At 41.8% G+C, this 17,508-nt stretch overlaps 1 protein-coding gene across 1 annotated transcript; it reads right to left on the bottom strand.

Annotated features, from left to right (window-relative positions):
* Positions 1-781: 781 nt before the first annotated feature.
* lhx4 (LIM homeobox 4) lies at positions 782-10,308 on the bottom strand. Its single transcript, XM_069680414.1, has 6 exons — positions 10,230-10,308; positions 6,223-6,394; positions 4,473-4,675; positions 3,543-3,697; positions 2,011-2,182; positions 782-1,170 (listed from the first exon to the last, which is right to left on the bottom strand). The coding sequence occupies exons 1-6, from the start codon at positions 10,306-10,308 to the stop codon at positions 782-784; spliced, it is 1,170 nt and encodes a 389-aa protein (XP_069536515.1).
* Positions 10,309-17,508: the final 7,200 nt, after the last annotated feature.

The raw sequence follows: 17,508 nt of genomic DNA, 5'->3' as shown, positions 1-17,508 counted from the left end.
CACTGACAGACGCCCGCTCTCAGACAGCTTTTAAACAGACAGGAACAAGTCAAGCAACTATAAATATAGAAGAGAGACCTGCTGTGTAGCAAACAGTGTTCGCCCTCACGGACAGAGAAACGGACGGACCATCTACTTCCTAATAACTTGTAAGCTTCAGCAATACATTAAAAAACATCAGCATGGTTCAAAATTCACACTTGTGCCACTGTTCTTGTAAATTTCTCTCCCAATGAAACACTGTGTTTTTGCCTTGTGCATAAGTCTCTCCTCTTTCCCGCTCTTCCTCTCTCCGCAGTCATGTCCGTACGTGTAGAAAAAGAAGAGGAGAGTAAAGTGCATCGCCAACGTAAAGGCCAGACAGCAGTCCTACTCATTATCATCAGAAGCATGCAGGTGCCTCCTGGGTCTCATCGGGACTTTGATCTGGATTGTAGCCCTAATGTTGTAGCAGTAGATTGGGACGTGTATTTGAGGTTCTTGGAAATCCAGTCTCATTTTTGCAGTGAATGCACAAAATAAAAGTCAGGTGATAACAAAAGATTTTGTGATACAGTGTTGAAGTTGAACATTCAGCAGGGTGGAGGTGTTTTTCACTGCTTTTGTCCGGACTGCAAATCTCGACCCAGATGTTGCCTCACTGTTAAGACTGCTGACGGACTGAGAGTCTTCTCTTCCTTCTCCTCTGCACCCAAAATCACAAAACCCGCCAGTCTCCTTTAGTGTAGAAAGAAAGTTTGTTTGTCGTATCCCCACAGAGATCTTCTCCGTAGCTCCAGACTCAAAACTGGGAATGGTCCATCTCGTCCAGCCATGAGGCGGGGCTGGTGGGGAAGTCAGGGTATCCCGTACTGCTGCCTGTGGAGAGGTCTGAAGTGGGGCCCCCTGCCATGGCCCTCAGCGCCTGTCCAACGCCGCCTGGCCCGCCCTGCACCACCAGACTGTCCATGCTGAAGCCCAGGTTGTTGAGGAGAGGGGTGTGGCCGGGCAGAGAGGTGATGGAGGAGGGCGACTGAGGGAGACCGTAGGGGCTTCCTGCTCGGATGTCGTGGTAAGGCTGTCCCGCCGCGTCAACGGAGAAGCCGCCGTTCAGCACCGCGCTGTTGGTCACATCGCCCACGCTCCCGTAAAGCCCGTTGGTGTGTCCGAGATCTGACAGGACCTGGTCGTCTGCGGAGGAGAGAGACCGTCACTTAGCATGAGAGGTATAAAAAGTTAACATCAACAGCGCTGTCAGCTGCAGGAGCATTAAAGAGTTGTTATATTTCAATACAGTTAAGTGCTTTTATGGGTGAGATTTATTGTGGCAACATTATGTGGATTTAAAGAAGGTACAGTAAGTGGACCACGGAGCGACCAAAGTGTTTAATAAGCATTTGTTGGTGAGAAATGATGCGTTTTTCTGTAACAAAGGAGGTCTGTATGTGTGCAATCACTGCAGCACAAAATATTTGTTTCCATCTCAATCCCTCCCCCGGGTGGATTCAATAACAACAAAGCCCCACAGCACTTTCTCTCTAATTGGCTAAAAGCCTCACATGCTTTATAGAGTTTCTGTCACCATGTTTTCATTTCTCATAAAAATGGCCCTCTTTTTAAAAGTGGCTGGAAGACTTTTATGACTATCCAAAACGGGCTTTGTGAGCATTAAATAACATAGGGATGTCTAAAATGTCGTTTGCATCCCACTAAGGCTCCTCTCTCGTTTCCAATAAGCTCCATCACTGAGACAAACTGAGGCAGGAGGATGCGTCACGAGGAGGTGTGAGGGGAATGTGAAATGAGAATGCCGTTTGTGATTTGTCTGAAACAGTTCGCTACAGCACAAGAAAACAACTGAAATGCCACAAAGACACATTCAATTGCTGCTGTGCACAGAAACATGTCATTTAGCAGCTTGTTGGCTCCTTTAACTCCATTAGCACCACAGCACGACTGACAATTCCCTTTCAGGAATCTCTCTGAAGCAATAACGGACATGTTGTTTGAACTTATCCACGCGACGCGTACCTCTGAAGCTCAGCTCACTGTCGCTGAGTCCGGCGTCGTCGGCCGAGCTTTCCTTCTCCACTTTGGTTCCTCCTCGGTTGCGTTTGACGCTTTTATAAAACTGAGTCCAGCGATGTCGCCCTGCATCTTTCTTTAGACGCTTCTCCTTTGCTCGCCGGTTCTGGAACCAAACCTGACAGAGAAAATAAGAGTTAGCACGTAATTTGTTAATTACTGCTAAAAACTCAACTAATTAAATAGTACTCTAACTAATAATCATACTAATCATCATTTATAACCGTTTCTTTTTTTCAGTTTAATCTGATTTATTTAAGGCTTTTGTTTAAACTGTTATCTCTTCATTAACTATTTTCTTTGACTCAAAACAGTGTGCACTTTTACCAGACATTTGATGTTAAAATCCCAACCTACTCTATACTAACAAAGTGCCTCTTACAGTAATAAATTGAATGATAAAGTGAAGAGAGGAAAAATTCTATTGCAAATAGATTCACAATTCATTATCAGATCAACAGAAAAAACAAGAGGGATTGCAGCTGATTACAGAGTATAAAAATGGGCATCACAACAATTAAATAGAGTAAGTAGATATACGAACTTCAAGAGTTATTTGAGGCAAGTCATTGAATTGTCTTTTTTTATTAAATACAATCTTTAAAGCTGCTCCAGTCTTAAAATCCAAATAATGAAGGCCTGAGTGCCAGTTTTACATGTGTGATCAAGTTTAGATATTAAAGGGGACATATTTTAGCTATGCAATCAATTTTCTATTATTCTAATGTGTTTTTGAATCACGTTGGTAAAGTTTGTTCTATTTTAAAAATTGTATACATATTTAAATTTATTTTTCGCAGCCTCTCCTTCCTCCTGAAATGAACAAGCCGTTTAGCCATTCAAAGGTTAGACCTTAGCCACGATTGGCTGACAGTAACTGGAGTGACTGCGGGGCCGCTCCCCCACGTGTGCGATCCGACAAGGGGGAGTGGCCACACTGCACTGTCCCTCCGAAGTTGTAGAAAACATGGCTGCTCTCGGTTATTTGGCCTTACATGTACGAGGCAGAATCGCCAGGAGGTATCGGAATGGTACATTGAAATCTTGATGACTTGACTACAAGCTCGAGCAAGAAGGCAGCCTGAGGTGAATGGCAGGGAATGATGATTGGTCGATTTCAGCAAAATTAAGGTTCTACGTAGAAACCTGCAGCTGTTCTGAATGGCCCATTTCAGAGGCGACCTTTTTAGAAATTTAACTCCGGAAAAACACGGAATTATGCAGTTTTCACTTTTCAGAACAAACCCAAACATGTGAAACCCATGCAAAATATGAGAATATCCATTTAAAAAATACGGCCCCTTTAAATGTGGTAGCTAGTTTAAAGATGCTGAAATCAGGAGGATAAGAGGTTGTGTTTTTGCTGATTTCACAAACAACAGTCCTGCGTTTAGGACAAGCCAGAGATGCCAGAGAGCATCTTGCAGGATTACAAACACCTGGAGTCACCTGAATGAAAAAAAAAAAAAACCCTCTACCTGTACTACTCTCATGTCCAGCCCCGTCTCCGAGGACAGCTGCTCTCTGACGTGGCGTGCCGGCTTAGGCGAGTTCTTATAGGCACTTTTGAGGGTCTCTAGCTGCTTGGCTGTGATGGTGGTCCTCGGCCGCTTGGTCCCCGCCTCGGAGTCGTCTGAAAAAAACATCATCACAAGTGTGAGTGACTTCTTCTTACATTCGTCAGGTTACCTTAACAGGCAGTGCCCCCTTGGCCTTTGCGGTGAGTATATGTGCGTTAGATGAAGTGAATGGTCATGTATGGAAGCGTATTATTGTCCTTGTGCATCCGTCCCGCTCCCACAGCAGAGGACATAAATCTACCCAGCAGTGCCAGAGGAGCAGAGTTATTGGGGCCGCACCATATAAGAGCATTGCTTCGCTTTACATAATCAATCAGAGATGCATGGAAATCTCAGAAGAGAGGGAGGGAGAGAGGCAGCATCCACACCCAGACGACAAACAACATAGATCCACAGTCAGAAGTCATTTCACTGCATTACACAGAGCACAGAGCTGTCATGTCCTCTGCTGTGAATCTGAAGCACAAGGAAAGCCAGAGAACCACAGAGGTGCTTCTCTGACTGCATGGGTAAAACAAGTAATAATTGTTGTATCATATATTAAAGCTGGCTATAGTGTATTAAAGAGACACTAAAAAAGTAAGGTCTTTCCATTGAAGTAAATATATAAAGAAGTATTTGTGGCGAGTCTTGTGTCGTCTTTTTAAGGAAGACAAGCCAGAGCACTGAACCACACAGCCTGTGTCTGACAGGATCAAAACAAGTTAGGATTATTTTATCAAATACTAAGTAAAGTTATAACCCTTGTTTTTCTTTTAAATTGACTGGATTTTAGTTTAAAATAAGCTTATGTTCTTTCTCTTTTTCTTTAAATGAATGGTGACCTACCGTTTTGTTTTGCCGTCTCATAATCCACCTTGCACACCAGCCTCCCATCCTCCATGAGGTAAAACTCGTCCCCGGTTGCCAGCTGTCGGCTGCACATGATACAGGCAAAGCAGTGCAGGTGATACACAAAGTCCTGCGCCTTCCGCACAACCTGCGTGGGAGGGATCCCCTGCTGGCACGACGCACATTTTGTTCCAAAACGCCTGCAGGAGAACATAAAGACGAGAGCTGGCATTAGAACATTTAATGCAAAAGACACCGCAGGGTGAATGACATCCTTCTCTTATTTAAACCCATTTTACAGTCTGATGGAGATGGTGAGACGAGCTGAGATTAAAATTTCACATGCTAGACAGCTATTTCTTCAGCTGCAGCCAAGAATGATGGCACAGTGTCTGTATTAATAGTCTAAGCTCCAGCTGTTGTAGAGGATAAAATCAGCACTGGAATGCATTTCTGTTAACGATAGACCTGTCTCAGGCTGATGGATGGAGAGGATCAATGCACTGTATGAGTGTGTGTGAGAGAGAGTGTGTGCATGTTTGCATGTTTATGTGTTTGCAGATGAAGTACTGAGAGCTAAAGAGGAGGAGGAAGAGGAAGAAGAAGAGAAAGAGGAAGAGGAGGAGGAGGGGTGCTCACAGTAAACACACCCTGAGGAGAACCAATAAAACACTGACTCAGGAGAGCTTTAAATCACACAGCCAGCCCATAGAAATAAAAAGAGCAAGGTGAGGCCTCCAAATCACTGCTGGGAAGCACACTCCACTGAATCTGTGTGTCTGTCTATTTCTGTGTTTAAGCATGTTCATGGTCTCCAGTCACACGTGGCCCCCACCACAGTTTGAACATGCAAACATCCCCCCTGCTGTCCCCTGGGTCGCCTAACACAGTTAGACCCCAGTGAGACTCCAGAGCTCTTTAGGTCCCATTCAAGCTCTGAGCATTAAAACCTTTCAAACATGATTTAGGAAAAAAGGCCCGGATCTGCTGATCCTGTTTTGGATAAAAGTCAAACTCAATTTTCTTCTGTAATGCCTCGGGAATCAAATCGTAGGAAAGAAAGAAAGAAAGAAAGAAAGGTTTCTTAAGCAGTTCTTTCAATTGTTCTTTCTCATGTCTGCAGTAAAAGACTAAAAAGCCTGTAAAAATGTGAATGTGAAGGCCCTATTACGAATATTATTAATACAACCAGCATGATTATTAACTATATATATGTGTGTGTGTGTGTGTGTATATATATGTATATATAATTATATTAAATTTAATATTACCAATTAACTAGCTCATATATGAATATTTCGCTTCAAAATCTAAAAAATAATACATCTTAATTAACGAATTAACTTTAGTCATTAACTAAAATGACTGAACTGATACCACGAAGAAACGCTGATTTTATGCTAACAGCAACTACGAAACAGGTAAGCTAACAATTTAGTCTCAATGTTGCTAGCAATTTTACCACATAAAATTGGCTATAACCAGCTTTTAAATATAAAAATTTTTTACGAATTGTACAATAGCTTTGACATATTTTCTTCTAACACCACCCAAATTAGTTGTTAAGGAACCAAAATGTTGGATATTATCGAGTAAAACCGTCGACATTATTCGTGTTAGCTCTCAGAACCAAGACCAGCAAGCTACGCAGTTAAAAAAGAGAGAAAGAAAGGAAGCCTGCGTAACTGTGTAAACCCCAAAACAGCCAAATCATAGAGACAAACGCAATGACAAAATGTGCACTGACTTGAAGAAATCCTCCTTGCAGTAGACGCTTCCTGCCCGGGAGAAACATTTGTCCGCCAGAGGAGTGTGGCAGTCGGCGCACTTGAGGCACTTCGAGTGCCAGTGTCTGTCCAGCACCTTCAGGATGAACTTGTCCAGGATGTGCTGACTGCAGCCGGCACACTGAGGGATCTCTGCGGGGAGACAGACCGGAGCACCGGGTCACATACAACGACAGGTAACACTGACCAACCCTTATCCGTAGAAATGCGTGTTTCAGTTCATTTTTGTTTGGTTAACTTTTTTATGCATCACACATATCACAAATATTGCATATAAAAGCAATTGATTTGAACTCCATCATGTAATAGCTCGCAGTTCAGTCTGGAACAGAACAATAACTCAAATAGGATGGGATGCGTATTTTCTACATTAAAACGTTTGATAGTGAAATATGTTGGCCGTTTTATGAATATTAGTTTTTAATTTTTAGTTTTTAATTTTGTATTATTATATGTGAACACATATGTAAAAATGTTTTGTAGGTCTAACTACTTTAGCTGTCAGACTAACCTAATGAATTATATTCTACTACCTATTTTTTTCAAATGTTATTTTTTACCCACTTTTTTCTCGGTAAATTACGTAATAGATTTTTATTTTAATAATATATATAAAGTAAATAAACAACATAAATATAACATAAAGTAAATCGGTCTACGTTTATATTGAAGGGCTTCCTGAATGTCTCCGCAACTGTCCGAGGTGCTGAACTCTGAGCTGTTTCCCAGCAGTGCAGAGGTTTTCGATTCTTTTAAAAAATCATTATTTCTCTTTATTTCGTTGGCCAGTTGTGTTCCTCTGAAGCCTGATCGTCTCTATTGAAGTTTTTCTAGGAAGCATGGCAGCATAAGTGTTAGCAGGTGTGTGGCTGCTGGATGTAAATCAGGGTCAAGACGAGATTAAATTTCATTTTGGCGGTGGTAAAAACACAAACCGGGGAGCAGCAGCAGACCACATGTGCACGTGCAGAAACATGGGATCATAAAGAAGACTATTACTAACAGGTAAGTTATAACCAAATTCAGCAGCGCCATATATATCTAGACTATTAAAGTAAACCCCATATTATTAGCCCAAATAATAGATACATTCATGAATTAACGTAAATTGTTGATCCATAAAAAATATAGGCTATTTATTTCTCCTCAGAACTGGGCCCTTTCATAAACAACCAAATACAATAATTTAGTCGATTTATATAAAGGAAAACACAATGTACGTGGTGCTGCAGCTGGGTTATTTTATATAGGCTATTAAAGTTTCTTCCATGTATCATAATAAAAATCATTTTTAATTCTATTACACAGAGAACCAACACGTGTTGGTTGTTAGAAATGGCCTCGGCTTTACATCAAAAAACCGATTAATTTTAATCTTCCTCAAATATTCTGTAAATAATAATGCGATTTGACTAACTGTCCTTTGGCGACTTCTCTTAGTCAAACGTCCACATGATATCCGATAATGAAAAATCAATACCGAGGAGAAGTGGACGGAGCAAAACACCATATACACATACACACACGAGCTGCGGTAAAATCAGCTAATCGTGAAAACCTGGTCAAAAAGATGCCTTATTCTATAATAGCCCACTCATTACAGCAAACTAAAAATACGAAGGTTTTAGATTCTACAACATTGAGTTCAAGGCAGTCTGTACACAACGCGACACCTCTTTTGGTTATCTTTTTTAAAACGCATTTTTAAACCTTAAAAAATGTTGGCAACGTGTGATCATTTTCTTTGCTATTGTTTTTTAGTACAGTGGGTTATTAAAATTAAATACGTTTTATGTACCAAGTAGCTCAGGGAAATTAACAATCAAAATTTTGATTCTTCTTCTTCTTATTAATTTACAAAAAAAACAACACGCATTGACCGAGTAAGAACATGCACACACAGCGAGAGAGGAGTCTATGGTGAGTTTTTTCTTTCACCTCCATAGAAAGTGAATCCATGTAGGGATGGTAAAAGAACAAAGAGTGGAATTATAAAAATGGATTGCACTTGATTCTGTGCATTGTGTTTGTTTGTTTGTTTGTTTTATAAATGGGAGCTGTTTTAAATTTGTGGAGATAAGTGTGTGTGTGGACAAAGCAGACCGAGGAGAAGTGGTGCTGAAAGGAAAGCAACACGATCTTGGCAACGACAGACCTGTGTGTGTGTGTGTGTGTGTGTGTGTGTGTGTGTGTGTGAGAGAGAGAGAGAGAGAGAGAGAGAGAGAGAGAAATAGAGAGAGAGAGAGAGAGAGAGAGAGAGAGAGAGAGAGAGAGAGAGAGAGAGAGTAAACCTCGTGCTTCATATCTGTGTATCTGTTGCCACCGCTCTCCTCTCTCCACCACATTCAGTCTCATCACCTCCGTCTTTCCAGACCGGAAGTGGAGCACGTTTATTTTCAGACAGCTTTAACGGGCCCTTTTTTTTCGTTTTGGTAGAAGAAGAAGTGCAGTCTGGCAGCCTCTCATACTTCCAATTGTGCAATGATTTGTGGTAATTAAACGTGAAGTAAACACTTTGTCTCGCAGACTAACAGCCTGCAGGTTATAGGGTTTGGATGTAATCGCCCTGAGTCAGCACTGCACTCTGTCCAAGATATATTAAAACATGTTAAGATAAATTATCTGTTGCTTTTATTCCTGGAATAATCCAGATTTAAATCCTGGGTACGGCGGGGGGGCTGAGTGGCAGGATCTTTATCCAATCTTTTAATCTGCCTCGATTTATAAAATTAAAGAGCATAAGCCGACCACATATAGTCCCTTTTTTTTCCTTCAGTCAGGTTTGGGACTCTAAAATGACACCAGGTAGTTCTCCTGTTTCACTTGTATTTTTGTTTGTAAAATAGCAACGATAATGTGAGACATTATGCCTTATCTTATTTTGTATTTTTTAGGTCATGTATAAGCTACTTGCATGTTATAAAGTACAAAAAAACAGGACCTAACGTTTTAATCTCCATGTTTTGAAAGCAAGGACCAGTCTAGTAATTATCTAACTGAATTATCCCATTTTGCTGGATTATTTTGTTTTGGGGTACAGCCTATTAGACTTGGCCCATCTGTACATTTTAACTAACTCGCCTGTAAATAATTAGGTCAGAGCAGAGATGTATCCCGTTGCACTTCTATCTTGGTTGCACGAGCAGATTATAAAGGGCCTGGCACAGATTAACACTCCGGGGCGAACAGATGTAAGCAGATTCTCGCCTTTGATGCTGGCAGGTTCAAAATGCAATAAGATGCTGGGGGGGGGGGGAACTGTAATAAATATTTTGATCTTACTCTGAAGAGATCTTGAGTATAATCATTTAAATCACCCTGAAAAGTGAGACATGAGAACACATCTAGGCCTTACTTCAGAGGCAGAAACGAAAAAATATCATCTACGAGGCTTTAATGAGTGTCAATCAAAGTCAGGGTGGGTTTGTCTGATGGGTGATGACAACTGCGTCTGATCTCTGACCACGATGCGCGTTTACACATTAACAGCTGCCTGGAGGCTCACTGTGAGAAACAACCTGCCGGAGGATGCAGCAAAGTTTGAAACCAGACCGGAAAAATAGACACTGTTGCTTTAAATAATATTAATTTTCTTTTTTCGTTTTTTCTTTTAAATAGAATTTATAATAAAGTGGCATCCTTTGCGTAGTAGAATCCATCCTACAGCCCTGTGAGGATGCAAAGATTAGATCGGTAGATAGGTCGTTCTTGGCTTTCAGACCAAATATCTGTATCATTAAAAGCGCCTTTTTGCTCGTTGAAATATAAGCAGTATGACACATCACTGGCCTGTACGTGACAATTTAAGACATAGAGCTTCATCCTCCTCTCCTCTCCTCTTCCTCGGCCGAGTTCCTGAACATAAACCCCCTCTCTCTACAGAGGAACCCTGCAGCACAGGATGTACGAGCCAACTGGTTCCATATCAATAAACGACAGAAAAAGGAGGCGTAAAAAAATGTCTTACGTTGCAGTGGCACTCCGAGAATCTCCGGTAAACTCTTAACAGGACTCTCTGTCGGTAGGACCGCCGCACTTTGCATCATCGTGATCCAAACCGGGAGACAAACGCACGCGCATACACCCGCAACACGGTGGGCGCACTCCCCCGTCCCGTCTCGTGGAGAAAAAAAAAAAGTATGATGGTGCTGATGTTGAGGCCTCGCTCCTCTCTGCTGCAGCTCCCTCTATCCCTGTTAGGTCTCTATTCCCGGGGTGATGTCCGTGCCGCGCCGTGCTGAGCAGGTTTGGAGTGAATCAGACAGGCTGCTCTGTCCATTCAGCGCTGCAGGGGCGGCGGGGCGTGACGTCACCGCGGCAGAAGCGCGCCGGGGGCCAATAGGAGCGCAGGAAGAGGAGGCCCCCCGAGGCGGAAAAGCATCCTCCATGTAGGTGTAGAAGCGAGGAGGAGAAAGGAGAGGGGGCGTCTGACACGGTTTATGAAAATGTCTCCGGAGAGGCGGGACCTGGTTCCTGTGGAGACCATAAATAGCTCACTGCAGTGGCCTCCAGAGGGGTCCCGGGCCAGCAGGAGGGTCCCATGCAGCCGGGGAAACGAGGAACAGAAACATTTTACTTTTATTAGTTAGGAAACTAAGGACAAGAAACATTAGGACGCGAGGATGAGGGTTGTCCTGTCCAGACACACACTCAGGCAGTTTGAGTGTTGAGCAAATGCCTTTTCAAAATAAGAGTCTTTGGACGAAATATAACCAAATATTTAAGTTTTATACGTTTAATGCGTTTTTCTCTAGTTATTGATGGAAGAAGAATCAAGGCTGACAGGGATGATACGCGCAAACGAAACATGAAATACAACCAATAAGATTTCCTTAAATATTTGGGAAATAAAAATGTATAGTTACCGGATTTTATCACCCAAAAGGCCCATCTTGTATCAGTTTACTTTTCTGTAGGAAAGTGCCAAACTAAGCTGTCACTCACAGCTATGTGAGCAAAAGTGACATTATTGGGCTCATGTCTGAGTGAAATCCAGCGCACCTTCTCCTGTCTGACCTGCACGCTCTCCCCGGCAGGCAGGGTGGCAGCACCCATGCAGCCGTTCCTCTCAGTGACAGGTGGGATTAGGAGTCCGGGCGCAGTCCTCCTGACACTCTTCATTTCAAAGCCCATCGTCTGCGAGGCTGCTCTCACGGATAAGATATTCCCCCCGGAGGGCCGCTAGTTCAAGCTAGATGAACTCAATCTTCGCTTCCAATTTACCTCAAGCGCGGAAGGAAAAGCGCACAGTGGCATTTTTTTCTCTCTCCCGCGCGTCCGCCTGCAAAACAACGCGGGATGTTTCAATCAACAGTGAGTCCGTGTGCAGCTCACAACACATCTGCACAAGATCAGCCGGGTACAACATGACAGGCACACACATTTTACTTTGAAAGAGAAATTTGGTTAAATGTTTTTGTCAGATTTATAATTTATTTTCAGTCATTTTTATTAGATTTGATTTATTTCTTATCATTTTTACTGAACCAGTCCAACGGAACTCTCTTGCACTATACTAGTTAGGGTAATAATAATGATAAATAGAGGCCTAGGTTTAGTGTTACACTCACACAAATATAAGGTGACAAAATATTTTTTGAATTTATCCAAAAATATATTGTAAAGAAAAAACACAACTGTGTCATTTAATTGCAGTGTGTATACAAATAACAAAAAAGTAGTTCCCTTACGAGGGGAACTTCGTGCTTCAGGAAATAAACGGGATTTTGCGTGAATGTGTCCAACATCTTCTCTCCTACATGACGCTGATCTATCCTCACGTCTTTTCCCGTATTTCCAACTCCGGACTCTTTATTCTATTGTTGCGCACCGTTTATATACTGCAGGGACCCGAAATCCCATAATCCTCCTCTCAGTGTGGGTAATGTTTCAAATGTAATTTAGTAAAATGAAAACGCACATCAAGCTGATTAAAAAAAGCAGGCTGGGATATTACAGGAATTTTATCCAACCGATTCAAAGCTGCAGTCTGAAGGCCAGGTGTCCCCTCCATCCATCCATCCATCCATCCGTCCATCCCTCCATCCATCCTTTCATTTCCTGCATGTGCGCCAAGAGAATCATCTGCTCCCACTTTATTTTCATTACACACTTTTCCCCTCAAGATCATTCAATTTATTCAACTATTCAATTACTCTGATTGTTGGAATCGAGAGGCTTTAGCTGCCCTGGAAAACAATGCAGATAAAAATGCTCTTAACCTGTCAGCAAAGGGCAACACAATTAGAATAATTGACGGATGCAAAATGCAGAAAAGAGAAAAGATGTGAGCACGCGCATCTGGATCAGTGGGACACTGAATGATGTGCTGCGTTTTTACGCGGCTAAATGAGAGTGAAAGAAATGTGGGAATGAATAAATGATCTGCGAAACACTCCAAATATGGATCCGGAAGGCGTTTTTTATTGCATAAGATGAAAGAAAATATTTAAAAGATGTGAGGTTGTGTTTGGAAAAGTTAGGCGACAATTTCTAAAAATCAAAATTACGCACAAATCTCCTTACGCATTTCCTCATGCGTAAATCTAATTTAATCTAACACCATGTCAGTTTTTACTTAAACAATGAAGCCAACTAAAAAAAAGGGAACAGTAAGGGAAGGAAAATAAAATGATGATGAAATAATAAAACTAAAGCACTTTGTGAGGGAGGTGGAATGACTGATCGTTGTCTATAAGAAGGTGCTTTGCTGTATGGAGGGGAAAAAGCTGCAGAGGAAGCAGCTCGCGAGCAATAATTCAAGCGGAGGGCGACTCCTTTGCCACGCGGTGACCCAGCCACCTCTAATTAGATCTAATATTTCAGTGCACGAGCTCATTGACATGTGAGATTCACAGATCCATCATACAGAGCAGGAAGTCAAAAATACAGAAATACGTCCATGTGTGCGGGAGGAGCAGGCTTTTATGGAGCATCATACATAAACACAACTCTGCAGCCTGCTGGTTTATTATGGGCCAAAAACACCAAACATTCAATGCCTTACATTCATTATTTTTATGAGTGTAAATACAGGATGTATTTATTAAAAGTTTGGACATTATTTCAATTTTTAAAGACGTCAATCAAACTCTCAGAAATAAAGCTAAACATCAAAGCTGCACAAGAGCAAATGGTGAAAACACGACTTGAATGACGTCAATAGCACGTGCATTTTATGTGCAAATAGCTGCATAAGCAACACTTACAATCCCCTGTTGTGATCACTTAAAAACTAAATGCATTACATCTCAGTGGCTGCAGGAAACTGTGCATTTTCTGCAGCTATCAACACCACCGTGTAGACCTACCTAATCACTCCAGCTGAGGCGGATGTCTCCTCTCTCCCTCTTCTTCCTCCTCCTCCTCTTCTCCTCCATGCAGCTCACAGTTTTTCCAGTCAGCGGGATGAGCCGGAGCTCTCAGGGAAACAAACAGCAACAGTCAGTCCACACTTTCTCCAAACATCCAGTGACAAAAACAACACGAGGTGGCAGAGGCTCCGTGTCCCTGAGCATTTGGTCCGGAGCAGCGGAGGAGCAGAGAGAGGGAGAGAGGCAGAAACCTGAGCACAGAGCACGGAGGAGAAAATTAAATTGCACTTGGGGGGCAAATTCTATTAGGGAATAGTTATTGTCTCCTGACAGCTCCTGTCCATTTGGGTAATTAGTAGAAGAGATTGGTTGAACAAACCAAATCTATTCCCGTCAGAAATGATATTTTCCAATTCCCCTGATTGAACCTGGCCCTGGTGCTGCGAGCGCGAGGCGGTAATAAGCAGCGCGTTCTCATCCCAGGTCGTCAAATACCGACGCTTTGTCACGGCCCTTTGGCTGTAATGGGCTCATTTGACTCAAATAACTAGTGTAGCACAACAGTCCAGCCAAAGCTGCCTGACTAAAGGCTCGATTTAGATTTTAATATCATCCTGAGGAAGGTATTCGTGTCTTCTAAACACACCGGTGAGGCGTATAAAGGCTGTACTGTCACAAGAAATGTGATGTAGGAATATATTCTCAAATTATTATTCTTATTAAATTAGATTCGATTAGACACAAACATAGGAATCTCTCTGGATAGAAAATACATGAATCAGTTATATGATCCAGTTGACTCAAAGTGACCTGCCTGCATGCTGCCTAAAGCATGCTGGGAAAGCATGACCTTTATCAAATTAGCAAATTTTTTCATTAATAAAAAAACTTTTGCTTTTTTTTAAATAATGAATGAAAAATCCAAATGAGCTGTTATTGATGTGATACTGTCCGAGTTTGATCTAATGAGAAGTGTCTTCAGGAGCCTGGAGTTGATGCTCTCTCAAAAGAAAGAAAACTTAAATAATCAGTGTATGCTTTCGTGCTACATTTGCTATTTACATATAAGAATAGGATTAATAGTTAGCTGACCTGAAGCCCATTGTATTGCTAACAAATAACATTAAGCAACTCTCTTGTCTTAAAGTGAAGATTTCCCAGTGAAAGCGAGGCGTGAATCTTCCCACTTCACTGACAGCAGCGTGTCAGCTGAGTGAATTAAAACTATGTGACTGGCAAGTGCTGGATCTTCTCCAGATTCTTCCTGTAAGCTGTATGCTAACAGCAGAGCAGAGCGGGAACAGAACAGAGGAGGTAAAAGGTTGGGTTCGGGTTGAAATCAAAGCCTAAATGCAGTTGATAGAAGGGTTATTGATTACCGTGGCTCTTGCTTGCTTCTGCACACACAAAAACAGAACTACAGGATCCACAGCCCCGCGCAGCGATGATGAGATGAGATGTTTGGGAGCTCAGCAGATGAGCGTGCACATGAAAGGAGGAGGGGCCGCAGCAGTAAAATGAGATGGATCTGACCCTGCTTGACTCCTTCCTTTAAAAGGCTGAATGTTTAAAACCTAAAGGCGATCTGGCTTAGTTTGGATGTGATATATACCAATACCATATATTAACCTCTTTTTCATAATTTATTCACCCCCTCAACCCCCCCTCCCTCCCTCCTTCTCTCTGTCCACAGCAGGAAGCTTTATAGTATTATTAAAGTCAGAAAGAGAGATGACAGAAAAATGCATCAAGCCCCTCCTGCATTTTAATATCAATAGCGGAGGGGTAATAAACATCGAGGCAGAGAGCATGCAGGAGAGGAGCGACTATAAAACCCCACATTGTCTAATTTATGGAAGACAACAACAGGGCAGGAAGGTGAGGTTTTTACCCTTCACTCTGTGCTTTCATAACACAACAGCAGCTCGGTGCACAGCGTTTGTTTCACAGTGAAGAAGCACAGAAGTTTGGAGGAAGGTAATGTGGCATTTTTGAGTGACTGGCTCTTAGAGGGAACATAAACTCGACAAGTGTTCCAATTCCATGGAGCAATTTAAAAACTTCCTGTTCACGTCGGCTTAAAGACTTCTGTTTGCTCTTGACCTCGGAGATTAAAACACAAGCTTTTATAAAAGTGTTTCCTATAAGACTGTGAAGTGACTATTCATGGACAAGTGACATATTAAAGAGACAGCCTGAATAAATGATGGAGAAACCCAAACAATGCAGATTCTTCAGGTTATACGGCCCATTTATTTTCTTTGCAGCAATGTGGCAGAGGCCAGACCCTTACGTAAAAATAGCAACACCACAGTGTACAATATACTACTTTACACAGTTTAATCTATCATATCATAATTGATTTGCTGATTATATTCTGTATTAATAATCTAAATCTGCAAAGTTACTAGTAAGTGAAGTGACTTTGCATCACTGCTTTACATTATACATATGCAATAGTTAAGATCTAGGACTATTTTCTGTAAGTTAATTTGCTGTTTTTATGTCTTAAGTCAAAAATTTATGTGTTATCTTTTTAGGTTTGATATTCAACCTTCGAGTAGAGGTCAGAGACTTGTAGAGCCTACTAAAGCAGCTAAACTCACTGACGTTAGCTTATAGCACTGAAGCTGTGATGTCTGTTGAATGTAAAGCTAGGAGGCTATTAGCTTAGCAAAAACAATGGAAAAAGAGGAACACTGGTTAGCTCGGTCTAAAGTTAAAACAATCATCAATGTGTTTTGTTCCTACACAAACTAAAGTGAAAAACATGCCATTATTGAGGCTTCAGAAGGACGTGTGGTGGCGAGAGTTGTTTCGTGCTTAATTTCCAATGCTCACTGTGAAGGCCGAATGGGGGTGTCTCGACGCACCTTGGTTTCCAGAGATGTATTTGCAAAGAAAATTGGTGGTTTATTCCTTTCCAAAATGATATCACAAACACAACAACAAACAAAGAGCTCTATATCTCTGTGTGTGGTCAAAAGACAGTTTGCTCCCATTACAGACACACCTTGGTGACTCCGCCCCTCTGTGAAGTAACCTCCAACCTGTAAGGAGCAAGACTCGCAGGGATTTTAGATTATACACACATTTAACACATTATATCATTGAACTTCTTATAAAAGTATTTAATGCATACATTAAACAAATGATAAACTAGAAATCCTGATTTCTTTGAACTTTTTCTTTGTTGGGACCAGTCACTTCCTGTCTTCCACGCAAATTTTGACAGGCCTCCTCCCCAAATACCCATATTTCAGCATAATAACCACATAAAAGTACAGTTTTTATTAAAGCTGTTTTGCCTTTTTTAATGTTATGAATTTGAAATGTTGTGCCATCAGTTAACTGCTAAACAAGCTAGCTAAGTAGCCTACTAGCTGCCTGAGGCTAATGTGTGAATAAGACACTCTATGTCGATAATAAGTTAAATTGCTCAAATTAAATTCCTTCATATAATCTTAATAAAACCGACTCTGCTCCTGAATTCAGACAGATTAAGACCACACACACGCCCAAATGTGTCTTGATTCAGATTTGAAGCCTCTGTCCTCAGTGTGAACCGCTCACCTCCGCCTTGGCAGAGCTGCAGACAGATATTACATGGCTGCCAACTTCCTCATTAACCATCATTACGTCTGAACCAGCATCACGCTTCGCGCCCGCCGAGGCTCCTGATAAAGGGCTTCTGTGGAGTAAGCAGCACGGAGCGACGCTGACTCCAATCCTATAACAAACACAGGTAAACATTTAAACAGATTAACGGATCAGAGGCGCCGGAGAAAGGTAGCTAAACAGAAAGGCAACTAATGATTTAATGAAAAGTAAAGTACATTACCTGCTGCATGATTCAAAACACACAAAAAAGTTCGAGGACACATAGTTCGTCCTCTGGTTTGATAGTTTCCTCACCAAATATTAAAGACTGAG

The sequence above is a fragment of the Semicossyphus pulcher genome, unplaced genomic scaffold (assembly GCF_022749685.1).
Source record: "Semicossyphus pulcher isolate SPU_LCO1_2020_fin unplaced genomic scaffold, fSemPul1.0.p SCAF_4, whole genome shotgun sequence".
NCBI lineage: Eukaryota > Metazoa > Chordata > Actinopteri > Labriformes > Labridae > Semicossyphus > Semicossyphus pulcher.
Note: the sequence above shows the minus strand (reverse complement) of the source record. Positions and strands in the feature narration are given on the sequence as shown.